Source organism: Lissotriton helveticus, chromosome 11 (assembly GCF_964261635.1).
Source record: "Lissotriton helveticus chromosome 11, aLisHel1.1, whole genome shotgun sequence".
Lineage (NCBI taxonomy): Eukaryota > Metazoa > Chordata > Amphibia > Caudata > Salamandridae > Lissotriton > Lissotriton helveticus.
Window position 1 is genome coordinate 269,565,720 of NC_136072.1, and position 27,800 is coordinate 269,593,519.

Genomic DNA, 27,800 nt, shown 5'->3' on the forward strand with positions numbered 1-27,800 from the left:
TCCTCAAGATGGCCGGAGCCCGGGGCCGTGCTTCACCTCGCCTCTCCCACCCGAGGGGTGGGGTTGGCACAGGCTGGCACACCCCCCTTCCTGACGTAGGGTTTCCCACCAGTCTTCCCACCAGAGTGGGGGTTAGAACTGGTGGGGGCCAGTTGCCGAGTACAGCAAGTGGTCTGGAGAAGCTCACAGAGGCGGCATGCCGTTGAAGCTTCCCCTTGCCCATCCCGGGGGAGGAGACCTAGCACCTCGCCCAGGATGTGCATTGTTGCAGGCCCAGGAGAGCGAGGGGCTCTCCACCTAGGGGTCCAGCAACATGTCTGCTGTGTGGCAACCTGGCCCAAAATGCCCTCTGTGGTACATTTCACACTAAATCCCACACTGGCATCAGTGTGGGTTTAATGCGTTGAGATGAATATGCTACTTACCAGTATGCATCTGTTCTTGGCATGTAGGGCTGCTAACATTCATATCTTAGCATTAGATCGCCGCCTAGTGTTGGGTCCGAATGATCGCACATTGTTGTCTTGGAAGAGTCTTCGAAGTATCCTGAGATAGGTGACTCCTCCCCTGGACTACAGTGCGCATGGGCATCGGCTCCATCCCCAGATTGTTTTTCGCCATTGTGGCAGAAGATGGAGTGAAAGGTGTATAGGATGTCCATGCTAATGATTGAATACAATAGTATATCTGCAGCTGCGACAGGCACCGGGGAGGAGGGTGGGCGATATGAATGTTAGCAGCCCTACATGCCAAGAACAGATGCATACTGGTAAGTAGCATATTCAGTTCGAGGCATGTGGGCTGCTAAATTCATATCTTAGCATAGAATACATAGCAGTCCCTCCATCAGCGGCGGTTGCCCGTGCCAGCTGCAGAAACCTGAAAAAGTGTCTTGAGAACAGCCTGTCCTACAGCAGCTTGCTGCTTGGAATGCACATCTACACAGTAGTGTTTTGTAAAGGTATGTGGTGTAACCCACGTGGCTGCTCTGCAAATGTCCTCTAAAGGAATGTTCCCTAGGAAAGCCATGGATGCCCCCAATTTGCGTGTGGAGTGCGCCCTTGGGGGTATTGTTAAAGTGCGCTTGGCCTTTTGATAACAGATTTGGATGCACTTAACGATCCACCTGGCTATTCCTGCTTTGGAAATAGGGTTGCCTTTGTGTTGTGGTGAGAAGGCAACAAAAAGTTGTTTTGTTTTCCTAAAGGGTTGTGTCCTGTCTATGTAGTACATCAACGCCCTCCGTACGTCTAACGTATGGAGCATTCTTTCCGCCACCGTTTGTGGGTTTTGGAAGAATGCCGGCAAGTCAATAGTTTGGTTGAGATGAAACTGTGACACCACCTTTGGAAGGAATTTGGGGTTAGTACGTAGCACTACCCTATTTGGATGAATCTGAATGAATGGCTCTTGGATTGTGAGCGCTTGCAGCTCACTAACACGCCTCAGTGACATAATAGCAATTAGGAAAGCTACTTTCCACGTTAGGAACTGGAGTTCACACGAGTGCAGTGGCTCGAATGGTGGTCCCATCAGTCTGGTGAGGACCACATTGAGGTTCCACACCGGAGCTGGCGGTGTTCTTGGGGGAATGACTCGTTTCAGACCTTCAAGGAAAGCTTTAATGGCAGGCACTCTGAAGACAGAGAGATGCTGCCTATTCTGAAGATAAGCTGCGATGGCGGAGAGATGTATCCGAATAGAAGTGAACGCTAGATTGCACTTGTAAAGATGCAGCAGATAGCAAATGATGTTAGGGATAGATGCATCTAGCGGGTTGATGTCATTGGCTGTACAGTAAATGACAAAACGCTTCCATTTTGCAGCATAGCATGCTCTGGTAGTTGGCTTCCTTGCCTCTTTGATGATGTTCATGCATTCTGGAGGTAGGTTAAGGTATCCAAACTCTAGGACTTCAGGAGCCAGATCGCCAGGTTGAGCTGTTGCGGATCTGGATGCTGAATTTCTCCATGGTTCTGCGTCAAAAGTCTGGGCGTGAGGCGCAGTCTTTGATGCGGCACCACTGAGAGTTCGAGGAATGTGGTGTACCATGCTTGGCGAGCCCACGTTGGAGCAACCAGGATGAGAGTCATCGCGTGCTGCCTTAGCTTTCTTGCCACCAGCGGTATCAGAGGGGCTGGCGGAAAAGCGTACGCAAATTTGCCTGACCAGTTCATCCATATCGCATTCCCCTGCGACTGTGGGTGATGGAACCTGGCGGCAAAGTGTTGGCATTTTGCGTTTTCTTTTGTTGCAAACAGGTCTATCTCCGGATGACCCCACTGCTGGAAGTACGGGTGGAGTACAGATGGGTGTAACTCCCACTCGTGCATTTGATGGCTGTATCTGCTGAGCAGATCCGCCATCTGATTGTCCTTGCCCGGGAGGTGTTCTGCCATGAGGAAGATGTTCCTCTGAATGGCTCACCGCCACATGCCCTGAGCCAGATGAGACAGCTGTGGCGAGTGGGTGCCCCCCTGCTTTTGAATGTAGTACATCGCGGTCATGTTGTACGTCCGGACTAACACTACCTTGTTGCACAGATGTACAATGAAGGACTTGAGCGCCATGAAGATTGCCATCAGTTCCAGATAGTTGATGTGCATCTTCTGTTGCTGCGTCGTCCATAGTCCCTGCACTGTGTAAGTGAGCAGATGAGCTCCCCATCCCTGGAGAGATGCGTCCGTTGTCAGGATAATCTGTGGCACTGGGTCCCGGAACAGTCGGCCCTTGCAAAGGTTGTGTGGATTCCACCAATGCAGAGAGTCATATGCCCGACTGGTAACCAACACTAGGTCTGTTAATTGTCCCTGAGCCTGTGTCCACTGATTTGCTAAGCACTCCTGGAGCGGGCGCATATGTAACCGTGCGTGAGGGACTATGAAGATGCAGGAGGCCATCATGCCTATCAACTGCATGAACACTCTCGCTGGAAGTGAGTGTTGTGGTCTGAACTTCTGGATTAGAGACTGCATGCTGTCTATCCTGACTTGGTTTGGTTGAGCCATGGCCGTCAGGGTATTGATCGTCGCACCTAGAAACTGCCGGACACGTGCCGGCTGAAGATGCGACTTTGGGTAGTTCAACGAGAAACCTAGATCGTGAAGGAGGTGAATGGTAGTCGACATGTCCGCGGCGCACTGTTGTTCCGACTTGGCTTGAACGAGCCAGTCGTCCAGGTAGGGGTAGACATGTATGTTCTGCCTCCTGAGGTGCGCTGCAACTGTCGCCAGACACTTGGTAAACACTCTTGGGGCTGTGGTGACTCCGAAGGGTAGGACCTTGAACTGATAATGCCTGCCTTGGATAGTGAACCTGAGGTATTTCCTGTGGGACGGGTGCAGTGGAATGTGGAAATAAGCATCCTTGAGGTCTAAGGTTGCTAAGAAGTCCCCTTGGTTTAACAAGGGAAGAATCTGCTGCAGTGTAAGCATATGGAAATGTTCTGACAGTATATACAGGTTGAGGGGACGCAGATCCAGAATGGGTCTGAGAGATCCGTCCTTCTTTGGAATAAGGAAGTACAGGGAATATACCCCCGTGCCTTCCTCTCCCACTGGCACGAGCTCTATTGCGCCTTTTTGCAGCATCACCACCACTTCCTGCTGCAATAAGTGCAAGTGCTCTGCGGACATAGGCCTTTGCCTTGGTGGAATGTTGGGTGGAGTGGATTTCAACTCTAGACAATAACCGTACTGGACAAGTTGTCGCACCCACCTGTCTGTGGTGATGTTTCTCCAGACGGGCAGGAACTGCTGTAGTCTCCCCCAGACAGGTGTTAAGTGGTCGGGGGGCAGTGACAGAGAGTCACTGTTTGCTTGGGGTAGAGGAGCGGGAGTTGTTGTTCCCTCTGCCGCGTCCTCTGGTGCTGTTTCCTCGGTAACCCCCCTTGTTCTGTTTGGGGAACGAGGATTGTGCTCCACCTCTAGAGAATTGTGATTGTTGACCCATCTGTCCTCTGGTGACTCCACGTGCACCTGAGCGACGAAAATTATTGCCACGAAACTGTTGATTGTAGGGCCCCCATAGACTTAGCAGTTTCGGTGTCTTTTTTAATTTTTTCTAAGGTGGTGTCAACATCTGGACCAAACAGTCTATCAGGATTGACTGGCTGATTAAGTATGGTTGTTTGAATGTCAGGTTTAAACCCCGATATGCGGAGCCACGCCTGTCGTCTCAGCATGACGCTAGTGTTAATGGCCCTAGCGGCTGTGTCCGCGGCATCAAGTGCACACTTTATGGCTGCGTTGGAGATCAGTTTTCCCTCCTCTATAAGCAGTTTGGTGCCCTCTTGAAACTGCGGAGGCAGGTGTTGTAAAACTTGCTCTAGGGTGTCGTAATGCGCCCTATCGTAACGTGCCAAGAGTGCCTGTGTATTTGCAATACGCCAAAAATTGGCAGCCTGTGCAGCTACTCTTTTGCCTCCAGCCTCTAGCACTTTGGACTCCTTATCCGGGGGAGGAGCTTCACCCGTTGTTTGGGAATTGGCCCTTTTGCGGGCATTTGCGACCACCAGGGAGTCAAGCGGCAACTGTCCCCGAATGTATGCAGGGTCTGCAGGTGCTGGTCTGTACTTTTTTTCGATACGTGGATTGACCACTCTCGCCCTGGTAGGTTCTTTAAAGATGTCCGCAGCATGCTTGAGGACCCCTTTGAGCATAGGCAGTGTCTTTACTGTCCTTTCAGAGACTGAAAAAGTGTCAAATAGAAAGTCTTCTTCTACCGGGTCAGCATGCATGTCCACATCATGATTAGCAGCTGCCCTCTCAATGAGTGCATGAAAACCTGCAGAATCTTCTGTAGGGGATGCACGTGCACTGAAAGGCTGTGGGTCTTGCCCCACATTTTGGGTGCCTTGGTCACCAATGTCATCATATGAATCTGGCTGTGCATCTGGTTCATTGATGGGGAAAGTGTATTGGTCATCTTCATCATATCCCTCACCCTCAGAGTGTTCTGGAGAAGGAGTTGGGCTCCTTCTTGGAGGAGGCTGGATAGGTTCCATGAGGCCTGAAGCGTTTTGGGGAAGCTTTTTCTTCTTCAGGGGGATGACATAGGAGTCCACTGGCTGTGAAGTGATCCTCCTCTTGTAAAGGGTCAATTTGCCTGTGTCTGCGTCGATAAAATCCTCTTCTGAGTCGAGTACCCGACTTGAAAGAGCCCCTGCCGTTGAAGAATCCGACTTCTTAGGCGTCGATTTTGTTGAAAAGGCCTTTGGCGCCTCTTTTGGCGGCAGAAGGAAGAGAAGGTTACCCGCAGGCTTCACCGGAACGACCATCGGCTTCTGTGGCGATGGCATCGGAGCCGACGTAGCAGAGGCCTTCTCCCTGATTCTCTGTAGTGAAGAGGCAATGAGGGACGCGTCACTTACAGTGGCCTTTGGCACCGACGAGGAGGTCTTGACCTTGCCCTCGGATTCGACGTCCTGTCGGCCCTTCTGTGTTTTGGACGATGATGCCGCAGCCGCCGACCCAGAGTCCTTGGACCGATGCGCAGATGTTCCAGCCTTCGATCCTTGTGATTTTGTCGGCTCCGTTTCCACCACGCGTCCGACTAACGCAGTCCCAGTCGGAACCGGAGCCGTGTCGCTGGCTTTGGCGGGCTTTGCCGGCGTCGCAGCGGTTGACCCGTGCCGACCACCCTTCTTAGAGGATCCCTCCTCTGGCGCCGATTTCGAATCGACAGATTTCTTCGACTTCTGTGGACCGGAGGCCGACGGAGTCGATGAAGCAGCGGGTTTAGCCGTTTTTGGTGGTACGGCCGCCATCTTAGGGACGCTCGAATCCATAAGTTTCGGTTTCGATTTTGGGTCGGCCATTTTAGGTGTAGTCGATACCGTAGGTTTCAGTTTCGGTTTCGATACTGGCTGCGCAGCAAGTATGTCCGTGGCCGGGCCTGAAGGCGGGGCCGTGGCTTGCGGTACGGGGTCTTGGGTAAGGCCGACAGGCGATCCCGTGACCCGATCTTGATTTTCGTAACCTTCGGGGCATAGCTCGTCCCCTGAGCTATCTTCCGCGGCCCCATAAATCTCTTCGACGTCCCCTACCTCGTCGACGTATTCAAGGCCTTGATCCACGACTCCGTCGTCGTCTTCCGGATCTGCCTCGACCTCCGTCTCGGGCGGGGAGATTTGAAGATGATGGCTCTGGTCCTCCTCTTCTCGGTCGCCGAAGATGTTTTCTGGATCCGGGGCCGCTTGTCTGGCCTCAAGGCGCACCGCGCGCCGAAGCTCGAGTGTCTTCTTAGACCTGAATCTTGCGCAGGCCATGCAGTTGTCTTTGTTATGGTCTGGTGAAAGGCATTTGTTACAGACCGGGTGCATGTCTATATGTGGGTATTTGGACCCACAGAGCGGACAGTTCTTAAACGGACTCCGCTCCATGCTGAAAAGTTGCGGTCGTGTCGCGATGAGAAGGCCTCGATGTCCGAAGAGTGAAACTACTCCGCTGCTTCCGACTCCAAGAGACGGAAGAACTCGAGACCGTGCGCAAACAATACCGACGCAAAGAATATAAGGCCTTTTGGCCGTAAAAAAGCTAGTTTTCCTCGGTTCCGACAGAGAGACGTCGAGACCGCATCCGAACCCAATGGCGGAAAAAAACAATCTGGGGATGGAGCCGATGCCCATGCGCACTGTAGTCCAGGGGAGGAGTCACCTATCTCAGGATACTTCGAAGACTCTTCCAAGACAACAATGTGCGATCATCCGGACCCAACACTAGGCGGCGATCTAATGCTAAGATATGAATTTAGCAGCCCACATGCCTCGAACACTTTGATACCAAACTTGTCAGTCTTCAGTGTAGCCATTATGGTGGTGTGGAGTTCGTAATGATGACCTCCCAGCACCATATACTCTTAATGGCATCACCGCACTTACAGTGCCCAGGAATGGCCCTGGGTACAGTAGGGGCACAGGGTCATGCACCTGTGCCGACACCACTGGCATAGGGCACCCAGCTAGAGGGTTGACTGATGTATGCTAGGGCAGTGGGTTTGTGGGCATGGCACACAGGGATGTGTGCCATGTCGACCTGTTTAGTTCTGTACTTAGACACTCAGCCTGCAAAGGCAGTGTGAGGGTGTCAGGGTACAGGGCCCCTAAGCGTGGCACAATAAGTGCTGCAGCCCTTAGGGGTCTTCTCTGGTCACCATTCCCTGGGTACCTAGGGTACCATTTACTAGGGGCTGACAGGTGGCCAGAGATGCCAATTGGGTTTTAGTTTCAACACTGTTTTAGGGAAGGAACACAGGCCCTGGGTACCTGGTTGGCAGGAGCCCAGGGCACACTCAGTCAAAGCACATCAGCAGTTCAGAAAAAAGTAGGGGCATACCAATGCAAGAAAGATGGCACTCTCACACTGGGCGTCACCCTACTTAAGAAACAATAGCCCTCCATCTCAGAAAGGTAATGCTTTTTGGATGTTCTCCTCGCATAAGAGGGCAGCCTCAACATAAAAAAACAAAAATATGAAGCACCTACAGCAGGACAGTACACCTCGCATACATTCAGAAGCAAGTAAACTTTAAAGCAGTGGACTGGTAAATAGAGGCTTGGACCCAGGAGGCTTGTATGTTTGACCAATTAATTAAAGGCAAAACTAACATTTAAACAGTTTATCGTTTGAGGTGGCTAGCTAAGAGAAACCACTTTGCGTATATATTTCACTTATTGATTACCTGCAATTTCAATCAAACCTAAAAGTATTATGTAAGTCATTTATTATCTTCCTACTAGGTTTGTGTACATTTTCAGAAAGTGATATTTTATTAAGACTTCAGGTAAAGGAAAAAGAAAAATGTTACCTTGATTGTCTACTTTATCTTCATCTCTTGGAGGTGAATACTTTGGCCTTCGTGGCCCACGCTTTGGCAGACGTTTTCGTTTTAGAACATCACTAAGTCGACTAGGATAAAATTATAAAAAATTAATAGGACAGCAAACCTAGGAAATACAGACATCAAAAAAAGATCAATACCGATGTGCATTGTAAGAAAAGGGTCACCTAATGTTTGAGCTTGCTGTGCTGTAGGTTCACATGCTGTATACTGTGGTGCTTTTTAGTGTTGAGTTCGAAATAGCACAGTTTTACTTCAAAACCTTAAGTTTCGATTTTGAGAATAACTTGTGATCGTGGAACTGAAACTCACAATGTATCAGCACGCAGACTCTACCTTAGATTATCGTATTCTTGCCCATTGGAATAGAGGTCTGCTTGTGCAGTCTAATAAAAGTTAGAAATGCTTAGTATGAAATGCTGAGTAAAGTCAGCCAGCTACCTTCCCCGAAGTACGAGTTACTTTCCTTCGGTAACGATGTATCTGGTGGAGACGATTCTAGCCGCAGATTTCTTAATGTAGAATTATCTCCAGGCGTGAGACTGGATCCTGCAATTTTTTGCCCAGCATCCCTTCGCGCCGGGGGGGGCGCATCACGCGACTCCGCTCAAGCGTCCTCCGCGTATGTGACGTCAGCGAGGTCACATAAGTCCCACTCCGGCGCGCCCACGTCAGTTTTCTTTGGATAACTTTTCCGCGCCACAATGCGGAGACATCAACCAAAACTGGGATTATGGGAACAGTGAGCGGAAAAATTGGGAAAAAAATGGCGACAACACCATAAGGAGCAGTGGCAACACTGCAGCAGCCAAAGGCAGGGAAAGAAAAAGAACAGTACAGCCCTGAACAGTCACCCTGCCAGGATGTAGACAGCCCCCTCTGGAGACAAGGAACACAAGTAAAATTGTCCCGACAACATACAGCAGGACTACAACCCCAACCAGGAACAACGAAGGGGAAACTGGTCTCAAGACAAGCAGGAACGACAAATCTCCAGGGGAACCCCAGCACAGAGTGGGACAACTCCCCCAAGGGGCAAGGGCACAGTGAGATGACCCCCAACCCAGAAGGAGGCAGAGGGACCAGATCCCTAGTAACCAAGGGAGAGGAGGGAAGAAATGGAAGGCAAGCCCCTAACCTGGACCAGAGGGGCAGAGAACATATAACTCCATCCTCCAAAGAGTCAAGAGGAGGAGGAAACAAGAACAGAACAATCATCCTGTTAAAAGAGCGAAAGAATGCACTCTCAGAAGATACAGCCACCCACCGGGAGGCAAGTGCAGAAGACCATGCCAAAAGCCCACACAGAACAGGGCGGAAGGGCAGGCCGTGAAGGAATGTGCGGCTAGAATAGTCTCTACCAGATACATTGTTACCGAAGGTAAGTAACTCGTACATCTGATAGAGACTACTAGCTGCAGATTCCTTAACGTAGAATCGATACCCTAGCCCTACCCACGGGGAAGGAGGGTCTGCGAAAGGGCCCCACTGGCCTGGACATAACAGAGGGCCCCACAGGGAACCAGGCAAGGAGCCCCGTCCCCGCAGGCATGGGGAACCCCCATAGCAGAACGCCACCGATCCCACGGGGGTGGGGGAAGAAGAAAGGGAGAAAAGAGGAAGCACATTCCACTCAACAGACGAAACAAGGCAAGTGGAGGCCGAAGCACCCCACATCCTTACAGGGCTAAAGAACAGCCATCCAAGGCAAGGAAGAAGAGCAACCCAGAGGGTCTAAGGAGACAGGGAGACAGAGGGAAGAACAGCCCGGGGCACCCAGGAACACCGGTAGCCTGCATTGCAAAAGAGGGAGGAACACAAGAACCTTCCCAACCCCCAGGCCAGCGAACATGAGGGTGAAGAAGGCCCGGACACACCACAGAGAGGGGTATGCACACATGTTTCAAAAGGAGCAGACCAGAGTCAACGCCAGGCTGTAGACAGCAGGGTCAGACCTGACAAACAGCGCAGCAACCCCAGAGAAGGACACCTCGGGGTGCCACCCAGGCGTTCTCGTTCAGCACAAGGAAATTGCACCTGCAAGTACATACGCGCCATGGAGGGCAGAGACCCGAATGCGACCACAACTCCCCAGCACATAACGAGCTATATAACAGCTACCAGTACCCCACATAGGGTAAGTTAGTCCCAAACATGGGAACACTCTTAGGAAGAAACTTCCGCAGTAGAGGACAACAGAAATAGCTGCGGGGAAAAAAAAAACAGCAGAAGGCTTGTCAAGCAGCCAAGAGAACAGGAGGCCTAATCTCAGGGCCAACCTGGTGTGAATAACCTTCAACAAAACACACACAGTCAAGAAGGGCCAGCCAGGAGCCAAAAGAGCCACAGTCCCAACAAGAGGACTCTCAGGTACATGAAGCACACAGATCACACAACGGGGGCGACTTACCCAAACGAAAGAACAGCTCACAAAATCCAGACCAACCCACAGGTCACTGAGGAGGGGAGGGGGGGGGGGGGGGATGGGGGTGGAGGAGAAGTTCTGCCAAGAACCTCCGGATGGCACAGTCCGACAGTGCATGGAACATGAGGGTGCCATCAAAGGGAAGATCCACCAGCCGTTCCCGCACATTCTCCGGGAACACAATGTCCCGAAGCCAAGACCATGGTGGTGAAGTGCAACCGAAGAAGCCATGGCATGACCAAGCACCTCCGAGATGTCAAGAGCGGAGCGAAGAATAAACGCTGCCAGGTCCCGGCCATCAAACGCATGGTGCCGCAAGTCAACACCTTGTAAGAAATGACAGGAGTGTGACCTATAAACCACATCGGGATTGGGGTAGAACGATAGGTAAAACAAACAGTATCCCAACAGGTATTGTTTTAAAGACAATTATGCATGTATGTTGAAAACATTACCGCAAGAGAAATAAGGAGACTTGATTCCAATTTTAGATATTATGATTGTTATTCATCAATTATTTAAACAAACAATACTAGGGAGGGAAGAAAACAGTTAAAGCTGCACTGTTCTAGGATGAATCAAAAACAACCCAAGTTTGCACTTGGTGCTAAAAATGTGCAAGTGACATAGGTGGCGATGCAAGTGACAAGGTGGACAGCGTGAGCGGCGCAAGGTGAACAATAGTGAAGATTATATACAGTGAATGGGAACATATGACTCAAGAATGATCTAAATTGTACGAATGAATTGGTATTAATTTTGCAATGAGTCATAAGAGAGTAGTGCCATGTTTTGCGCTGTTTAGTCGACGGCGTTTCGATCCTCTTGAGTAGGGATCGTCTTCAGGACAGGGCTGTTCAATTTAGCGGGTGCTGTGGGAGGGAAAGAACAGATATGGGGAGGGAGGGAAAGCGGGATGAGAGTGCAAAGATGCAGGTACGGTGAGGTAGCTAGCAAAGGGAAAAGCGTAACTAGCTAGTCGTATGCACATGGGCGAGGTCACCGGGGCAATAATGAAGGGTCGGGGGAGATGAGATCTGGGAAGGATTCATGTGGGGGGAGGCTGGGAGTTGTCTCAAGGGGGGCAGTCAGAACGTGGAGTATGCCTTAGATGGTGAATTTGAGATAGCCAGGGTGAAGAGGGATCGGATGCTGAGAGGCTCTGAAGGGCGCAGGGTTGTGAGTAGAGGTATGAGAATGTGCGTGACCCCCAATGGGGAAAACGAGGGGAAGGTCGCATGGATGTGACGGACTAAATTGCGGGGGAGAAATCTGGACTGATACCAAGTAGTATCAAGAATGAATGAACAGATTAGATTAAGCGGAAAAAGGTAGGACAGACCCTGGGGGCAGGCAGGTAGAAGAGGGATCGCGGGATAGAGAGCCTCGCATACCTGTGTAGGTCGGTGGTATGCACATAAAGATGGTGCTTGTGTTTCAGGTTGGAGACGAAAGTAATCCAAACGTGTATTAAGCTGAGGAAGATACAAGTAAACACCAGCACCCTCCTGAGAAGCTGCAGATCCAAGGGACATCGCCGAGTTCCACAAGCAAGATGTGGCCCTAGCCAACACACAAAGTGTTAAGGGCCCGCAGAGCCGCACTGGTTGAAGCAAACATGGGGAGAGGAGTTGGCTTAACGGCTAGGGCGCTCGACCTCGGACCTGGAGAACTGGGTTTGAGTCTCGGTAACAACACCAAAACCTCCTGTGATTCTGGGCAAATCACGTAATCTCCCCGTGCATAAAAGTGATTGTGTGTCCTCATGTAACGTAACATGTAACGTAACTGGTGCTAAGTAAAGCGCTCCGATGCCCGATTCGGTTTGGGTCTAGTTCGTACTATAGAAAACTCTGCAAAAAAACCCAAAAAAACATTGAGGCCCCAGGAGTCCTGCCAGCGAGACTCCCGGGAGGGTGGAGCCAACAGCGACGGCAGGGAAGGAAAGGCGGTCCGCAAAAGGGGGCCACTGGCAGAGGAGTGGAGGGAAAGACATGCTGGGTCATGCGGCGCTGGAAGGTGCCAGTGCAGAAGGTGTTGGGGCACCAGATCCCCTGTGACGGGGCGCCCCCAAGTCCCCGTCAGAGAAGAATGGAGCGAACCTACAAAGGGGAGCACCAGCTCCCTTCCACCAGAGCCCTGGTGTAGAACCTCCAAAAGATGATCCGCAGGGAAATGGGCAGCCGGATCTCCCATGCGCAAAATTCCCACAGCCGTGGAAACAGCGCGAGCGGAGCCCACACCCGCCTCCGTGGGGCCCCGTGGTGGGAAATGCAGCTCCTCCGTGGACGACTGCTGCAAACTAAGACGGCCATTCCCTAAACCAAGCTGAGTGGAAAAAGGCCAGGCCTGAAAAGGAGAAAGAGGCGCAGAAGAGTGGGGGACCTGTGGTCCTCCGGCGAAAACCGCGGCAATGAGCCGTCTTTTGATGACTTCGGGTAGAAAGCCAAGATGCAGCGGCCCATCTCCAGCGAGGACGACACCAGCAAGCGCCCAACCTTTGGGGAAGAGGGGGCGTCCGAGGATGAATCCACAGGATGAATCCATGATTTAATGCCGGTCCGCTGCTGTACAATCCGCAACTTGGAGCAGGGCGTCGTCGTCGTCATCCAACACCACAGGAGACGCAGGACCGGCCTCCACCTTGTCACACGGCACCGGAGCGGAGGTGGTCAAGGCGTGGACTCGACCTCCGAAGAGGCAGCCGCCTGCGTGGAGTAACAAGAAACACCTTGAGAGCGACAAGGAGTCCCCAGCCAGCCTCGACCCATGGGCGAACGAGAAGTCCACCGACCCACACGGCGGTGCCAAGGCCGACTCGACCTCCGGCGAGGCAGCCACCTGTGCGGAGGGACGAGAGGGACCCGGGGACTGAAAAGGAGTTCCCCGCCCGCCTCGACCCAAAAGGGGGGCCCGCCGACCCACGGCGGCGCCAAGGCCTACTCGACCTCCGACGAGGCAGCCGCCAGCATGGAGAGACGAGAAGGGCCCAGGGAGGGACGAGGGGTCCGCCAACCACTGTGGCACAGCCAGGGCCAGCAGCTGCCAGCGTCGTCACCTCTGCCTCAGACAGAATCGCCACCTGTCTAAAGGGCCAAGGGGGGGCTCAGGGATGCGACTGAAGACCCCGGCGACCTGCAGCGACACCACAGGGACTCCCGCAGGAGTTTGCAGCGAAGCAAAGGCACCGTGGTCTGAAGGAGGGCTCCCCCGAAGGGTCGGACCCCAACGTTACCACATCCTCCGAGCCTGGAGCCGAACCAGTCGCCGCCAGCGACGCTGCAGAGGGCCCGGCATGGCGCAAGGGATCGGTTGACGTCCCAGGAGGTGAAGAAGTAGGACAATCCAGCGAGGCCTACAAAGCCGCCGCATATGTCTCCATCTGGGCTCTTGATGCCCCCTCACCGGGGAACGGTGGATAGGGGGACGATATGCAGGCCGCATCACCCGCGGAGAGCCCACGCCCCCAACATGCCGGAAACCAGCCCTCGGGCCAAACTGCAACACTTACCTACAGGGGAGCAACGCTCTTGTGGCACAGGAGAGGGATGAGGGCGACGACTATGACAGCCGCTCCGAAAACCTTCCGCAGTGACTGAGCGAGGTGACAAAGCCGGTCTGGACATGCGAGCCGAGAGAAGTTTCATCCGGCGTTCCCGCCGCAACTTCAGCTTCAACCCTTGGCACGCCTCGCAATCAGTGGAGCTGTGATCCTCCCCAAGCACCACATGCAAATGAGGTGAGGGTCCGTCGCCGACCTCAAGCGTCCACAAGACAAACACGCCTTGAAGCCCGAAGGCATCTGTGCACTGTTCCACAACACACGAAAGATCGAAGGAAAAGGCCTAAACAGGCCAGGAGCATAAACCGGATCCGTAATGCATGCGGAAAAGGAAAAAACGGACGTAGGCGTGCTGGGGTGGGACTTATGCGACCTCGCTGAAGTCACGTACGATGCCTGGGCGAAGTTGCGTGATGCCGCCCCCCCCTGGTGCGCAGGGATGCTGAGCAAAAAATTTCCAGATCCAGTCTCTTGCCTGGGGCTAATTCTACGTTAAGGAATCTGCGGCTAGTAGTCTCTATCAGATGAACAAGTTACTTACCTTCGGTAACGATATATCTGTAAGAAACAGTAGTTAGTATTAGATTCCTTACCTTAGAATATCCCCAGGCGTCAGACTGGATCCGGACATTTTTGCGTAGCAGTACCCTTGCTCGTGGGTAGGCGTCGTCTGCGGCTCCGCAATCGTCGGCGGCGGCGCCGTGATGATGTCGTCGGAGTACTTAGACGCCGCCTCCGCGTGCTGACGTCAGTTCTTAGACACCGCTTTTCCGCGCTAGAAACGCAGAGCCATGTTAAAAACCAACACTGGTGCCATTGAAACTAGGGCCTTGAAAGGGGATGACGGTAACCCTAGATATCGGTTCACAGAACGGGGAGGATGGGTGGGGCGGTAAGGAATCTAATACTAACTACTGTTTCTTACAGATATATCGTTACCGAAGGCAAGTAACTTGTTCATCTAAAAGAAACAGGTTAGTATTAGATTCCTTACCTTAGAATAGATACCCCAGCAATACCAACCCCGGTGGTGGGTCTGCGAACCAATAATCACACCAGAAAGTCCTGGAGGACGGAACGGCCAAAGAAGCCATCCCTCCGGACTTGGCTGTCCAGGCAGTGGTGTCTCGCAAACATGTGCAGGGATGCCCACGTAGCTGCCAGACAGATGTCCTGCAAGGGGACTCCCCGGCCCAGGGCAGTGCTAGCCACCGTGGCCCGAGTGGAATGGGCTCGCAGCCCAACAGGAGGCTCCTTCCTCGCCAAGGAGTAACATGCCTTGATACACAAGACACCCACCGAGAGATGGTCCTCTTGTGCACCGCCCGTCCCTTCTTAGCGCCCACGTAACCAACAAAGAGTTGGTCATCCACCCGGAACTGGCGTGTGCTAACCAGATAGAACTAAATCGCACGTTTTGGGTCCAGACGGTGGAGCCGCTCTTCCTCTTTAAAAGGGATGCGGTGGCGCAAAGAAGGTGGGCAAGGTGATAGACTGCCCGATATGGAAGGCCGTGACAACCTTGGGCAGGAAAGATGGTCTAGTCCGCAACACAACCTTGCCCGGATGGACAGAAAGGAAAGGGTGGTTTGGATGAAAGAGCCTGGAGCTCACTCACTATCCTGGCAGAGGTGATGGCAACCAGGAAAGCAGTCTTCAGAGTAAGAAGGCGGAGAGGACAGTTGTGAAGTGGCTCAAAGGGAGCACACATCAGAAAGGTAAGAACAAGGTTCAAGTCCCACTGAGGCATCACAAACGGAACAGGAGGGAACATGTGTGTGATGCCCTTCAGAAAACGAGTTACAATAGGGGACTTGAACAAAGAAGGTTGATCAGGCAGCCTTAGAAAGGCTGAAAGGGCAGAAAGGTAGCCCTTGATCAAGCCCAGAGCAGAGCCCTGCTGGGCGAGAGAGAGAAGGAAGAGAAGAAACTCAGAAAGAGGATCCACAGCCTTTGCTGTGCACCATGCCACAAATCTATTCCACCTGCAGGCGTATACCGATTTTGTGGAGGGCGTCTGGCCGCCAGAATGACATTACAGACTTCAGGAGGCAAGTCAAATGGCCTCAACTGTCGCCGCTCAATCTCCAAGCATGGAGGTGGAGACTGGACAGGTTCGCAACAGACCGCAACTCCACTCGCGACGAAAAGCGTATCCAAGCGAGTGGCGCCTTGGAAATTCCAACGCGCAGAACTGATGACATTGCGCGTTCTCTTCTGTGGCGAATAGATCTAACCAAGGCTCTCCCCACTGCTGAAAGAGGCCTTGCGCCACGTCCAAGTTCAGACGCCATTCGTGATCCATCATGCACCGACGGCTGAGCTCGTCCGCCCTGGCGTTCAGAGAACCTGCCAGGGGTTGAACCACCAGGGTCACGCCCTGATGTTCCAGCCACTGCCAGAGGCGCAGAGCCTCCTGGCAAAGGGTCCACGACCCCACCCCGCCCTGTTTGTTGCAGTACCACATGGCGATGGTGTTGTCCGTGAACACCTGCACTACACTCCCCCGGACAGAGGGGAGGAATGCCTTCAGTGCTAAACGAATCGCCCACAGCTCCAAAAGGTTGATATGGAGCCGGGACTCCGCCGGAGACCAGAGGCCTCTGATCTCCGCCTCTCCCATGTGGCCTCCCCAGCCATGGAGGGACGCGTCCGTCACAACTACGTGCTCCGGTTGGGGAAGGGAGAGGGATCTGCCGCTGACCCAATCGCGGTCCGTGAGCCACCACTGCAGCTGTCTCGCAGTGCCCTCCGAGATCAGGACATGGTCGGAGAGGTTGCCCTGATGCTGGGCCCACTGAAACTTCAGGTCCCACTGCAGCTCGCATCCGCCACCGGGCGTGATGCACCAGAAGGATGCAGGAGGCCATCAGCCCCAGAAGCCGCAGCGTCAACCTGACCGAGATCCGGGATAAAAGCTGAAAGAGTGGAATCAGAGCCTGAATATCCCGAACCCGCTGTTCGGGCGGATAAACCCGAAACTGCGCCGAGTCGAGAATCGCTCCGATGAAGAGGAGCTTCTGAGAGGGACACAGGTGTGACTTCGGCACATTGATGGAGAACCCCAGCTGGTGCAGGGGGTCTGCCGTCGTCTAGAGGTGGCTGACGACTGTCTCGGGCGAGCCCGCCTTTAACAACCAGTTGTCTAGGTAGGGGAAGACAAACCCCTAACCTGCGCAGATGAGCTGCGACCACCGCCATCACCTTTGTGAACACCCGTGGGGCGCTGGTAAGGCCGAAGGGGAGCACGGTAAACTGAAAGTGCTCGTTGCCAACCGTGAACCGCAGGTAACGCCGGTGGGCCGGCAGGACGGGGATGTGGAAATAAGCGTCCTGCAAGTCCAACGCTACCATCCAATCTCCTGGGTCCAGGGCAGCTAATTAATTAAATGTGGGTTTCTAAAGCGCTAGAATCGACTCCCGAAGGAGTATCTCTGCGCTATAGACCGCTGGAGAACCCGTCCTGGCTTTCCCTGTGAGATGGTCCCTACTGGGTATCTCCAAGGTGAAACCAGGCATCCCCGGCGTTTGTGGGGGGCCGTTGTGGAGATGAGGCAAGCTAATGCCGAGTGTGATCCCTGGTTAGAGTAGGCTCCGAGGCGAGAATTATCGAGTCCGCTGACCCTGGTCCACGACCCTGACGCGTCGGGAATTGAACCCTGGTCCCGGGCTGTCCTCTGCTTCCGGGTCTGCCGCCTCTAACCAGTGAGCCACACCACTCCACCTGAGCCAGTGTCAGCATTTTGAACTTCTCCTTCCGGAGGAAGCCGTTGATGTTCCATAGGTCCAAGATAGGGCGTAGGCCCCCTTTGCCCTTCTTGGGAACCAGAAAGTAGTGGGAATAGCCACCACACCCTATTTCTGGCCCAGGAACGCGCTCGATGGCCCCCTTGGCCAAGAGGGCCGTAACCTCCTCCTGCAGAAGTCGCAAATGATCCCCCGATACGCGGTGGTTCTGCAGTGGCATGGCTGGAGGAGTCGCCTCGAAGGGGAGGGAGTAGCCCCTTCGGACGATTTGCAGCACCCACCTGTCCGATGTGACAGTGCGCCAGTTAAGGTGGTGATGGCGAACCCTGCCCCCCACTGGCGTCACATGGGCCTGAAAGCACGGACTAGCAGGGTTTTGAGGCGGATGATGCGGGGGAAGGTGTGGACTGTCCTCGCCATTGTCCCCGACCGCCGCCACAGCCGCCACTGCGTTGGGCATTACTCTGCGGTGCGTGGCTGGCAGCACGTGTGGGTACACCCCTTCCTTGGCCACGAAAGGAGCGAAAGGCACCCGTTTGCTGGCGCGGGGCCGAAAGGCCCAAGGACTTGGCCGTAGCCCTGGAGTCCTTAAAGCGCTCAAGCGCATGGTCTGCCTGATCGCCAAAAAGGTGACGGAAATCAAACGGCATGTCCATGAGTGTGCTCTGGACATCGGCCGAGAAGTTGGCGGACCTCAACCAGGCGTGGCGACGAATCGCCACCGTCGTTGCCATCGCTCTGCCCAGTGAGTCGGTGGTATCCAGTCCACACCGAATAGAATAACATGCCGCATCTCGGCCTTCCACAACGGCTTGGCCGAGTTTAGCCCGTACCTCCAACGGGCATTCTGGCAGCACTTCTGCAACCATGTCCCACAGGGAGTGGGTGTAGCGGCCCAAGAGGCAGGCGGTGTTGGAAGACCGCAGTCCCAGACTTATGGAGGAGAATATCTTTTTGCCGTATTGCTCATACCTCTTGGATTCCCTGTCAGGCGGAGCCGGCGGGAACGCGGTCTGGGAATTGGAGGCCTGAATCACCAGGCTCTCAGGGGTGGGGTGGGTGGACAGGAAACAAGGGTTGCCCGGGGCCAGGCAGTGGCGTCTGGCCACGTTCCTATCTACAGGCGAACCTGTAGCGGGCCTGGACCAAGTGCCCAAAAGAATGTCGGACAAGGCCTCATTAAACGGCAGCAGAGGCTCAGCCGAGCTTGACTGCAGTTTAAGGACCTCAGTGAGGAGGTTAGTCCTCACAGCCGCGACGGGGAGTTCAAGGCCCAAGGCCTTGGCAGCCCGCGTCAGCACCACACTGTAAGTAGCCCCCTCCTCCGTAGCCACGGTAGGAGGTGAGACAAAGCCAGTGTCTGGCAAAGTGTCCAGACCGCTGGCATCCCCAAATCCACCTGTCCAGTCCTCCTGGGACTGACACTCCCGTGTCAGAGGGTCCTCAGACCCCTCCCAATCCTCCTAGTCACCCATCTCCTGGTACTCAGGGGGGTCAAATGATGGGGCCGGCTCATGAAAGATGAACTCTCCGAACGGCGTCTGAAGCGGCGCCGGAGCCAGATCGAGGGAGGCATCGGGGTCGGCGCCGCCCGAAGACGGCGCCGGGGGTGACACCTGAGGGACCGGCGCCGAGGAGGTCGCTAGGTCCACCGGCGACGACCCGGATCCGGAACCGGACCCAGTGGGGGCCTGCGGCGCCGGGCCCGAAGGCGCCGAGGCCGGAGCCCCCGACCCGCTAGGGCCCCCAGATGGGTCCGCTGGGCCCGAAGGCGCCGCGGAGCCCGTCGGATAAGAGAGGGATCTCATGGCCATGAGGAACCGCTTGATCGCCGGCATCGCGCGCAGCCCAGGGACCGGAGGGTATGGGGCCGGACGCGACGCCTGCGACTCCGACGGAGCCGCGTGGGCGGTGCCACCTGAACCCCCAGCTGCGTCGAGCTAGCGTCGCGGGGGGGGGGGGGGGGAGGGGGGGGGGGTCGGAAGAGCGATGACGTCTCTTCGACTTCTTGTGCTTACCCGACGACTTCGACCCTGAGGAGTGATGTCGACTCCCGGAGCTATGATGGCTCCGCTCCCGCAATCGGTCCCTCGACCTCCGTCCGGACCGGGACCTCTCTCGGCGTGGGGCCGACTGCCAGAGTTCGAGTCGCTTGCGGGACCGCTCCCGCCTAGCTTTCGAAGTCAGGGCCCGGCAGTTGGAACAGGTCTTGTCGTCGTGGTCGACGCCGAGACAGTGGAGACACCGACAGTGAGGGTCGGTGACCGACATCAGTCGGTCGCAATCCTCACAGGGCTTAAAACCTGGCATCCCTACCAGCACCGTTGGGAGTCGATGACTCGAAAAAGAATGATCAAAAGAGATCAAAAAGTTTAGTCAAAAAAGACTAAGGTACCACTTTTTCCGGATCTGCGCTGCTGTTGCGGAAAAAAGAAGAACTGACGTCAGCACGCGGAGGCGGCGTCTAAGTACTCCAACGACGTTATCACGGCGCCCACGACAGACGTGGAGCCGCGGACGACTTCAACCGACGCGCATGGGTACTGCTACGCAAAAAAAATTCCGGACCCAGTCTGAAGCCTGGGGATATTCTAAGGGAAGGAATCTATCACTAACGTGTCTCTTTCAGATACAGGGGAGTAATTGCGTTTCAGTATTTTGTATAATTTACAATGGATTCATATGGAGAAAATACAGAATACTAGTAAACCCGGTAAGGATTACTTTTGCGGTTCAGTTCTGGGCTACAAGGTACAGTACTGGCTTCTCCCCTGATCATAGGTGAATAATTCGGATGATTTTATATGAATATTTTTAGTTTCCAAAACTTCACACTTAAAAGATTTTTCGAGTGAAACCAGTCAATGTTATCCAATGGCAGGTAAGTGAGTTATCAGATTCCAGGTGAGTACTTGGCTGGTGAAGTTAGGGTTCGGAGCATAGACTCTGGGATCCCCCAGGGTCAGGTAAGTACAGTTGGTTCACCCCCAGTGGCACAGGGTCAGCCGGGTGCAGAGGTAGTTTGGCCCAATGTTATCCAATGAGGGAAAGGGGGCCTCCAGTTGGTGGCTGCTGGCTAGCAGGCCATGCGGCTGTGGGAGCTGGGCTCCTGGTCACTTGCTCAGGGCAAATGGGGAAGTAGGATAGGGTACAGGTTGCACTGCCAGGGGCACTCGGGCGGCTGGGTGCAGGGTGCTTTTGAGCCGTCGTGCGCTCAATGTTATTTAATTAGGAACTTGAAAAGGGAACAATGGCTGCAGGCTCGGGGACGAAGGATCTTCTGGAGCGACCAACATTTTGAGGGGTAAGTTGAGGTCTTGGAGGATAGGTAGGCACCCAGGAGTTGGGCACAAGGGGCCATGGGGCGCCGGGGTGTCTTTTGAGGTCGGGAAATCTTACCCCCTGCTAGTCGCGGTCGGAGGGGTCCTCTGTCCTGAGGCTGCAGGCGTAGTCGGGGTCGTCGAGGAGGGTCTTTGGGCACTGGACTTCATGTCCCAGTCGCCGGGGAGACGTCCTCGTGGTCCTGTATCACTCGGGCACGGGCCGGGCTCGGCGGGTGCAGAGTTGGTTGGTCCGCAGCTTCCTGGATGGCACCAGGGGTGTTGTTGCAGCAGAGCCTCTGCTGATGGGAGTCCCAGGCATTAAGAGGGTCAAGGCAGGCAGGTCCTCTGGGTGCCCAAAAGTTGCTGTCCGCAGTAGTCACTGGGATTAGTCAGGAGCAGGTTCCAGGATCGACAGGCCTGTAGGGCTGGGGCCAAGTCAGTTGTTGTCGTCCTGTTAGCAGCTGCACAGCGGGTCTTCTTTCTCTTGATCTTTTCTTATCGGGATCTGAGGAAGGAAGGTTCAGGGAGCCCCAAAATACTGAATTTAGGTGCGTTACAGGTAGGGCAAGGACAGGGACCAATAGGTCCCTGTCCTGGGGTGGGTACACCCCCTAGCCTACTCCTTTCCTGTGGGAGGGGGCAGGAGCCTAGCTGTGATTGGGCAGGGCTCCCCATCTTCAAGATGGCTGGAGCCCGGGTCGTGCTTCACCTCGTCTCCCCCACCTGAGGGGTGGGGTTGGCACATGCTGGCACAGCCCCCTTCCTGATGTAGTTTTTCCCACCAGTCTTCCCGCCAGAGTGGGGGTCAGTACCAGTGGGGGCAAGCTGCTGGGTACAGCAAATGGTCTGGAGAAGCTCACAGAGGCGGTATGCCTTTGAAGCTTCCCCTTGCCCATCCTGGGGGAGGAGAACTAGCACCTCGCCCAGGATGTGCATTTTTGCAGGCCCAGGAGAGCGGGGGCTCTCCACCCAGGGGTCCAGCAACATGTCTGCTGTGTGGCAGCCTCTGGAGCCACTCAGCCCAGACATTGGATTGTAGGTTAGGTTTTCAGTGGTCATCTCTAAGATGCCCTCTGTTGCATTTTACATTAAATCCCACACTAGCATCAGTGCGGGTTTAATGTGCTGAGAAGTTTGGTACCAAACTTAGTCTTCAGTGTAGCCATTATGGTGCTGTGAAGTTCGTAATGACAACCTCCCAGCATCATATATTCTGGAATGGCCACCTGGGTACTGTAGGGACACAGGGCTCATGCACCTGTGCCCACACCTCTGGCATAGGGCACCCAGCTAGAGGGGTGACCAGGGCAGTGGGTTCTGTGGGCATGGCACACAGGGATGTGTGCCATGTCGACCTTGTTTGGTTCTGTACTTAGACATTCAGCCTGCAAAGGCAGTGTGTAGCTGTCAGGGTATAGGGCCCCTGAGGGTGGCACAATAAGTGCTGCAGCACTCGGGGGTCTTCTCTGGTCACCATGCCCTGGGTACCTAGGGTACCATTTACCAGGGGCTGACAGGTGGCCAGAGATGTCAATTGTGTTTTAGTAGTAACACAGTTTTAGGGAATGAACACAGGCCCTGGGTACCAGGTTGGCAGGAGCCCAGGGCACACTCAGTCAAAGCACATCATCAGTCAGAAAAAAAGTGGGGGCATACCAATGCAAGAAAGTTGGCACTCACTGGGCGCCCCTCCCGTGGCCACGAAAGGGGCGAAAAGCAGAAGTTTGCAGACACTGGCCTGACAAGTCCAAGGACTCGGCCGCAGCCCTGGAGTCCTTGAAACGTTCTAGCGCACTGTCTGCTTTGTCGCCGAAAAGGCGACGGCCATCAAAGGGCATGTCCATGAGCGTGGCCTGGACATCCCCCGAAAAGTTGGCAGACCTCACAGGCGTGACGGCGAACCGCCACCGCCGTTGCAATCGCCCTACCCAGCGAGTCCGTGGTATCAAATTCACACCGTATGGAATAGCATGCTGCATCCCGCCCTTCAGCTAGGGCAAGCTCTGCCTGGACCTCCACCAGACATTGCGGCAGCACCTCCGCAACCGCATCCCACAGAGAGTGGTTGTAACGGCCCAAAAGGCAGGAGGTGTTGACAGACCGCAGCCCCAAACTCAGTGAGGAGAACAGTTTCTTCCTAAACTGATCGTACCTTTTGGATTCCAGATCTGGAGGAGCGGTCAGGAATGCGGTCTGGGATATAGAGGCCTGGATCACCAGACTCTCTGGGGTGGGGTGGGTGGACAGAAAGCAAGGGGTCGCCCGGAGCCGGGCGGTAGAGTCTGGCCACGTTCCGATCTACAGGGAGGCCTGTAGAGGGCTTGGACCAAGTGCCCAACAGAACGTCAGTGAGGGCTTCATTGAACGGCAGTAGAGGCTCCAAGGAGCTTGCCTGCAGTTTGAGCACCTCAGTGAGGAGATTAGTCCTCACGGCCGCGACCGGGAGCTCAAGAGCCAAGGCCTTGGCTGCCCTGGTCAACACCACGCTATAAGGAGCACCCTCCCCCGAAGCCATGGAGGGAGGAGAGATGAATCCAGTGTCAGGCGAAGTGTCTAAACCACTGGCCTCCCCCAGCTCATCTGCCCAGTCCTGGCTCAACTGGCACTGCTGTGCCAGAGGGTCCTCAGACCCCTCCCAGTTCTCCCCTTCATCCGTGTCCTGAAATTCAGGCATAAATGACGGAGCCAGGTCACAGATGAAAGGCTCACCCATCGACATCGGAGACGGTGCCAAGGGGCGCCGTACCGGCATCGGAATGAGGCTGAACCAGAGGCCGGCGTCGTCCTTAGACGGCGCCGGGAGCGTCACCATGGTGGTCGGCACCAGCGGAGGAGTCGTGAGGCTGACTGGTGACAGCCCGGATCCTGTGGGCCCTGCGGCGTCGGGACTGAAATCAATGAGGGCGCCGGGGACTAAGCACCCGACGGCGCGGGCCGGAGCCTCATGCCCGCTAGGGCCCCCAGTCGGTATTGCAGGGCCCGAAGGCGATTCGGCAAGCCTCGACGGAGGGAAGGGAGTCCTCATGGCAATGAGGAAATCTCGAATATCCTCCGGCGTCGCTCACAGGCCAGGGACCTGAGGGTATGGGCCTGGAGGCTGTGCCTGCAGCTCCAGCGGGGACGCGCGGGCGGTGTCACCCGAGCCCTCTGCCGCATCGCGCGAGGGGGTCCGAAGAGTGAGGTCGTCTCTTGGACTTTTTCTTGGAGTGCCTCGACTTACAGGAGGACTTGGAGCCCGACAAGTGATTGCGATGACTCGCCGAGCGATGACTGCGGCTCCGCGACCGGTCCATCGACTTCATCCTCGACCGGGACATCGAGCAGCGCGGAGCCGACTGCCGGATCTCGAGCAGCTTGCGGGACCGCTCCCGCCTAGCCTTCGAGGTCAAGGCCCGGCAGTCTGGGCACGATTTCTCGTCATGGTCGGCCCGAGGCAGTAAAGGCACCGATGGTGGGGGTCGGTCACCGACATCATGCGGTGACGAGCCTCACAAGGCTTGAAGCCAGGCATTCCTATCGGCACCAGGAGTCGATGTCGACTCGAAAAGATGATCAAAACAAGCATTTACAATGCACTTGGTCTCGCATTACTGAAAGTTTGAGCTATTGGTGTTGCATTATTATTAGCAACGCCAATAGCTCAAACATTCATTAATGCGAGACCTATTGCATTGCAAATGCTTGTTTTAGAGTTACCTGATGACTTCCACAGCCGTGAAAGTCTGCTGTGGGCACGACTGTTGCATCGGGTACGGGGCCTTCCTTTCGATTTTGACTGGTCATGATGTGGACTCTTTTGCTGTTTGGAAAAAAAAGTTTAATCTCGTGCCCTGAAAGCCGAACACGCTGGGGCAACTTCCCAGCTGTCGGTACGGCATGCACCGAAGGCCAGGAGCCGCTGCCTGCCTCTTGGTTTGTCAGGCCCAGGCACATCTCGTGGTGCATTAATTCCGAAATGTACAGCAGAGTTACGTGCTCGATACTCCCTCGCTACACAATGCAAGGAATATAGGGTCAGTTGCACCCCAGTTATATTTGTCTTTTATTACCCAATGATTTGGGGCATATTTCCCTTGCTTGCATTGTGTCCTGGGCAGACCACAACTAGGGACCACTCTGTGACTCTGCTTGAAGCCAAACTGGGGAGTGCCCGCTGAAAGGTGCAGAAGCAATTGATGAATCGCTCGGGGTAATCCAATCGGCAACGTTGCACGCTCCTAATTGAGTGAAAGTGTTGAGATTGTGAAATATTTACTCTGAGTTCAACACCACATATCTTGCGTACAAATCTCTAAAGTGCCATGTCATTCCTACAATGCGCACTTCTTTGTACTATATGCAGTGCCAATCTAAGCGTACAGTTTTCATAATTTAGACAGGCATGCAGGAGTCTGACATGTATGTTCAGTACGCGTATTAGTTTCTCTTAACCTGCATAGTGCATTATTCTGCCTAACAAAGCAACAGTTCTCAAGGTCGAAAACATACCCACAATTTGCATTTCACTTCATGATGCAGGCGAAACATCAGGTTGGTCAAGGATCACACGTTGGCATGTTTACTTTGGTTTGACATATCAAGCCTCCTAGGAGCACACAGAGGAAAGTTGGAATCTGCAGGCAGGAAAACTGCTTTGAGGAGGCTTCCTTCTCAAGCACCTCTCTATGTCGTTCCATAGACACAGCCTTTGTGTAGTGAGGCTCCTCACGACAGAGAGGTCTCAGCCTGGAGCAGCCACAACAGATGCACCAAGAAGTGTAAACTATCTACTCTGCACCAGGCTATGAACAGCCACAAAGACAGTGATCAGGAAAGAGACAAACAAGTATTTTTTACCTAAAAGACCCTTCGCACTCTGAATAACAGAGGCTTCACCCCACTATCTACCAAGTGGGAGCGAAAGAACCTAATAAAATGTCCTTTGCAGCTTTGCCTCCTTGTCGTCGCTTCACTGCCAATGTCTCCGCCGTCCTGCATCTGACACACTTCCAATGCCTGGGAAGACATCACCCCTGATATTGTGCCCAGAAACGGGCTCGGGATGTCCAAATTGGAACCCACAAGCCTCCATAACTCTGCTTCACTTAAACGTACAATACATATGCTACAAGAGTCACATGCACAAGCATGCACGACCTACACTCGGGTGGGATTAGGTGACAAAACACTGTATAAATCTGATTGCGTATGGGCGAGACATTCCCAGCCAGCGCCAAAGAACTCATTTTTGGTGAGTGAGTGAAAAAACTTTTAATTTACAGGATAGTGAGGGATAATCTTTAAATGAGATTATATCATTTTTTCTATGCAAATTCCCCTTGTGCAGTGCACAGACAATACCAAGTGCGGGATACTCCAGACTATGTTTGAAAGGCCTGCCATTGGCTCGGCACACAGCAGGCTCGGACTCTTAACGTGTAAATGATGTCTGCACTCAGAACCACATGTTTATACTGTCAGCCCGGATATGTAATACCATGTATAATGTTGTTTCTTCCTAAAACTTATATTCTCCAATTGTTTGCTATCTCAGGAAGACTCCTCAACCATACTCCTAAAACTCTGCATAAAAAAAAGCATTTTCAATACAATAGGTCTCGCATTTATGTGAGTTTGAGCTATTGACATTGCAAATGACAATATGCCTTTTATTTATGTTTTAAAAACAAAAATAAAAGGCATTGACATTTGCAAAGTCAATAGCTCAAACTCGTATAAATGCAAGACCTATTGCATTGCCAATGCTTGTTTAAAAAGCGGGGATGGTGCCCAAAACTGACTCTTTATAGCACTTCCTAACCCTCAAACGGGTGTTAAAACTTATCTCAGCACAGTGGGGAGCAATGGTGATGGGTCAGTAGAGGAAGCAAGGAATAAATCAGAGGAGAAGGCTGTTTGAGCAGATTGCTCTTCTAAATAAAATTCCTCGCATGAAGACGCACATTAGAGCAGCAGGTAACCTAATTAGTGCTGGCATCAGGTTTCTAGATGCAGGAATCAGGAGGCGGGAGACTAGCCTTCAAATCGGCAGTCTTCCACCTGAATCGGGAGGGTCTGTATGATATAAGGCATATAAATGATACAACACAATGGTGTTGGGCCATATATGATAGACAAAGAGCATTACAGTAGAAATTACAGCAGTCATAAATATTGAGTAAAAGCAAAACCATAGGTCAATTGCAGCAGTTTTAAGATCTTCTTAGTTTCTCATTGCTCAAATGGGTGCAATTTCCTATATATATATATATATATATATGTTTCCCACGTCTTCATTGCTTGATTATGCTCACGCAAAAGTGTCACTCAGTCATTGAAATGTCACTCATAATTAAACTGAATTTATGAAAATGTCACACGTAAGCAATCTGAAACCTTGGCAGCTGTGGTAAAAGCAACGCTTTTCCTCCTCTTGTTGACATAACAAGCATGGGACTACGAATTGTAAACTTTCTTGCTGAAAAGTTCTCGTTGAAGGTAAACAGGCCGGCCATCTTAGAAGGGAGGAATGAACTTACCAAAGGCAAAAGGGTGTTTTTGTGCATCTAATCCACTGAACAAATCGATACATTTCCTAAGCATATTTACGTTTTATATAGCCAATACACTTTCCCGATTTAAATATAATAATTGTATTTGTATATGTGTTACATGTATAGTTGCGGTGGTTGGAGCCAGATTCAAGATGGGCGCCACAGCGGCTAAAAGACTCGTAACACTTGTCCCTCAACTGTGTCATTGGCAGGGGGCTGGAGCGGTTGGTGTACTCGTGACAGTAGCAAAGGAGGCGGGGATTGTCACAGAATACTCTTACCCGAGTGACGTTCTTCGCGCGTGCGTGAGGCGAGCTCGTTAGTCTTGGCTTGGGTAGCAGCAGCCGTTCGCGTGGCCGCTGAGTGAGGAG

At 53.5% G+C, this 27,800-nt stretch overlaps 1 protein-coding gene across 11 annotated transcripts in view; it reads right to left on the minus strand.

Moving 5' to 3' along the window:
• The window catches only part of TRIP12 (thyroid hormone receptor interactor 12), a 1,008,257-nt gene that overhangs the window by 406,801 nt on the left and 573,656 nt on the right, over positions 1-27,800 (minus strand). For all 11 annotated transcript variants that reach the window (XM_078668151.1, XM_078668159.1, XM_078668158.1 and 8 more), the window contains one exon: positions 7,807-7,907. In XM_078668151.1, the coding sequence (XP_078524277.1) occupies positions 7,807-7,907 (101 nt within the window). The remainder of the gene's footprint in view (positions 1-7,806; positions 7,908-27,800) is intronic.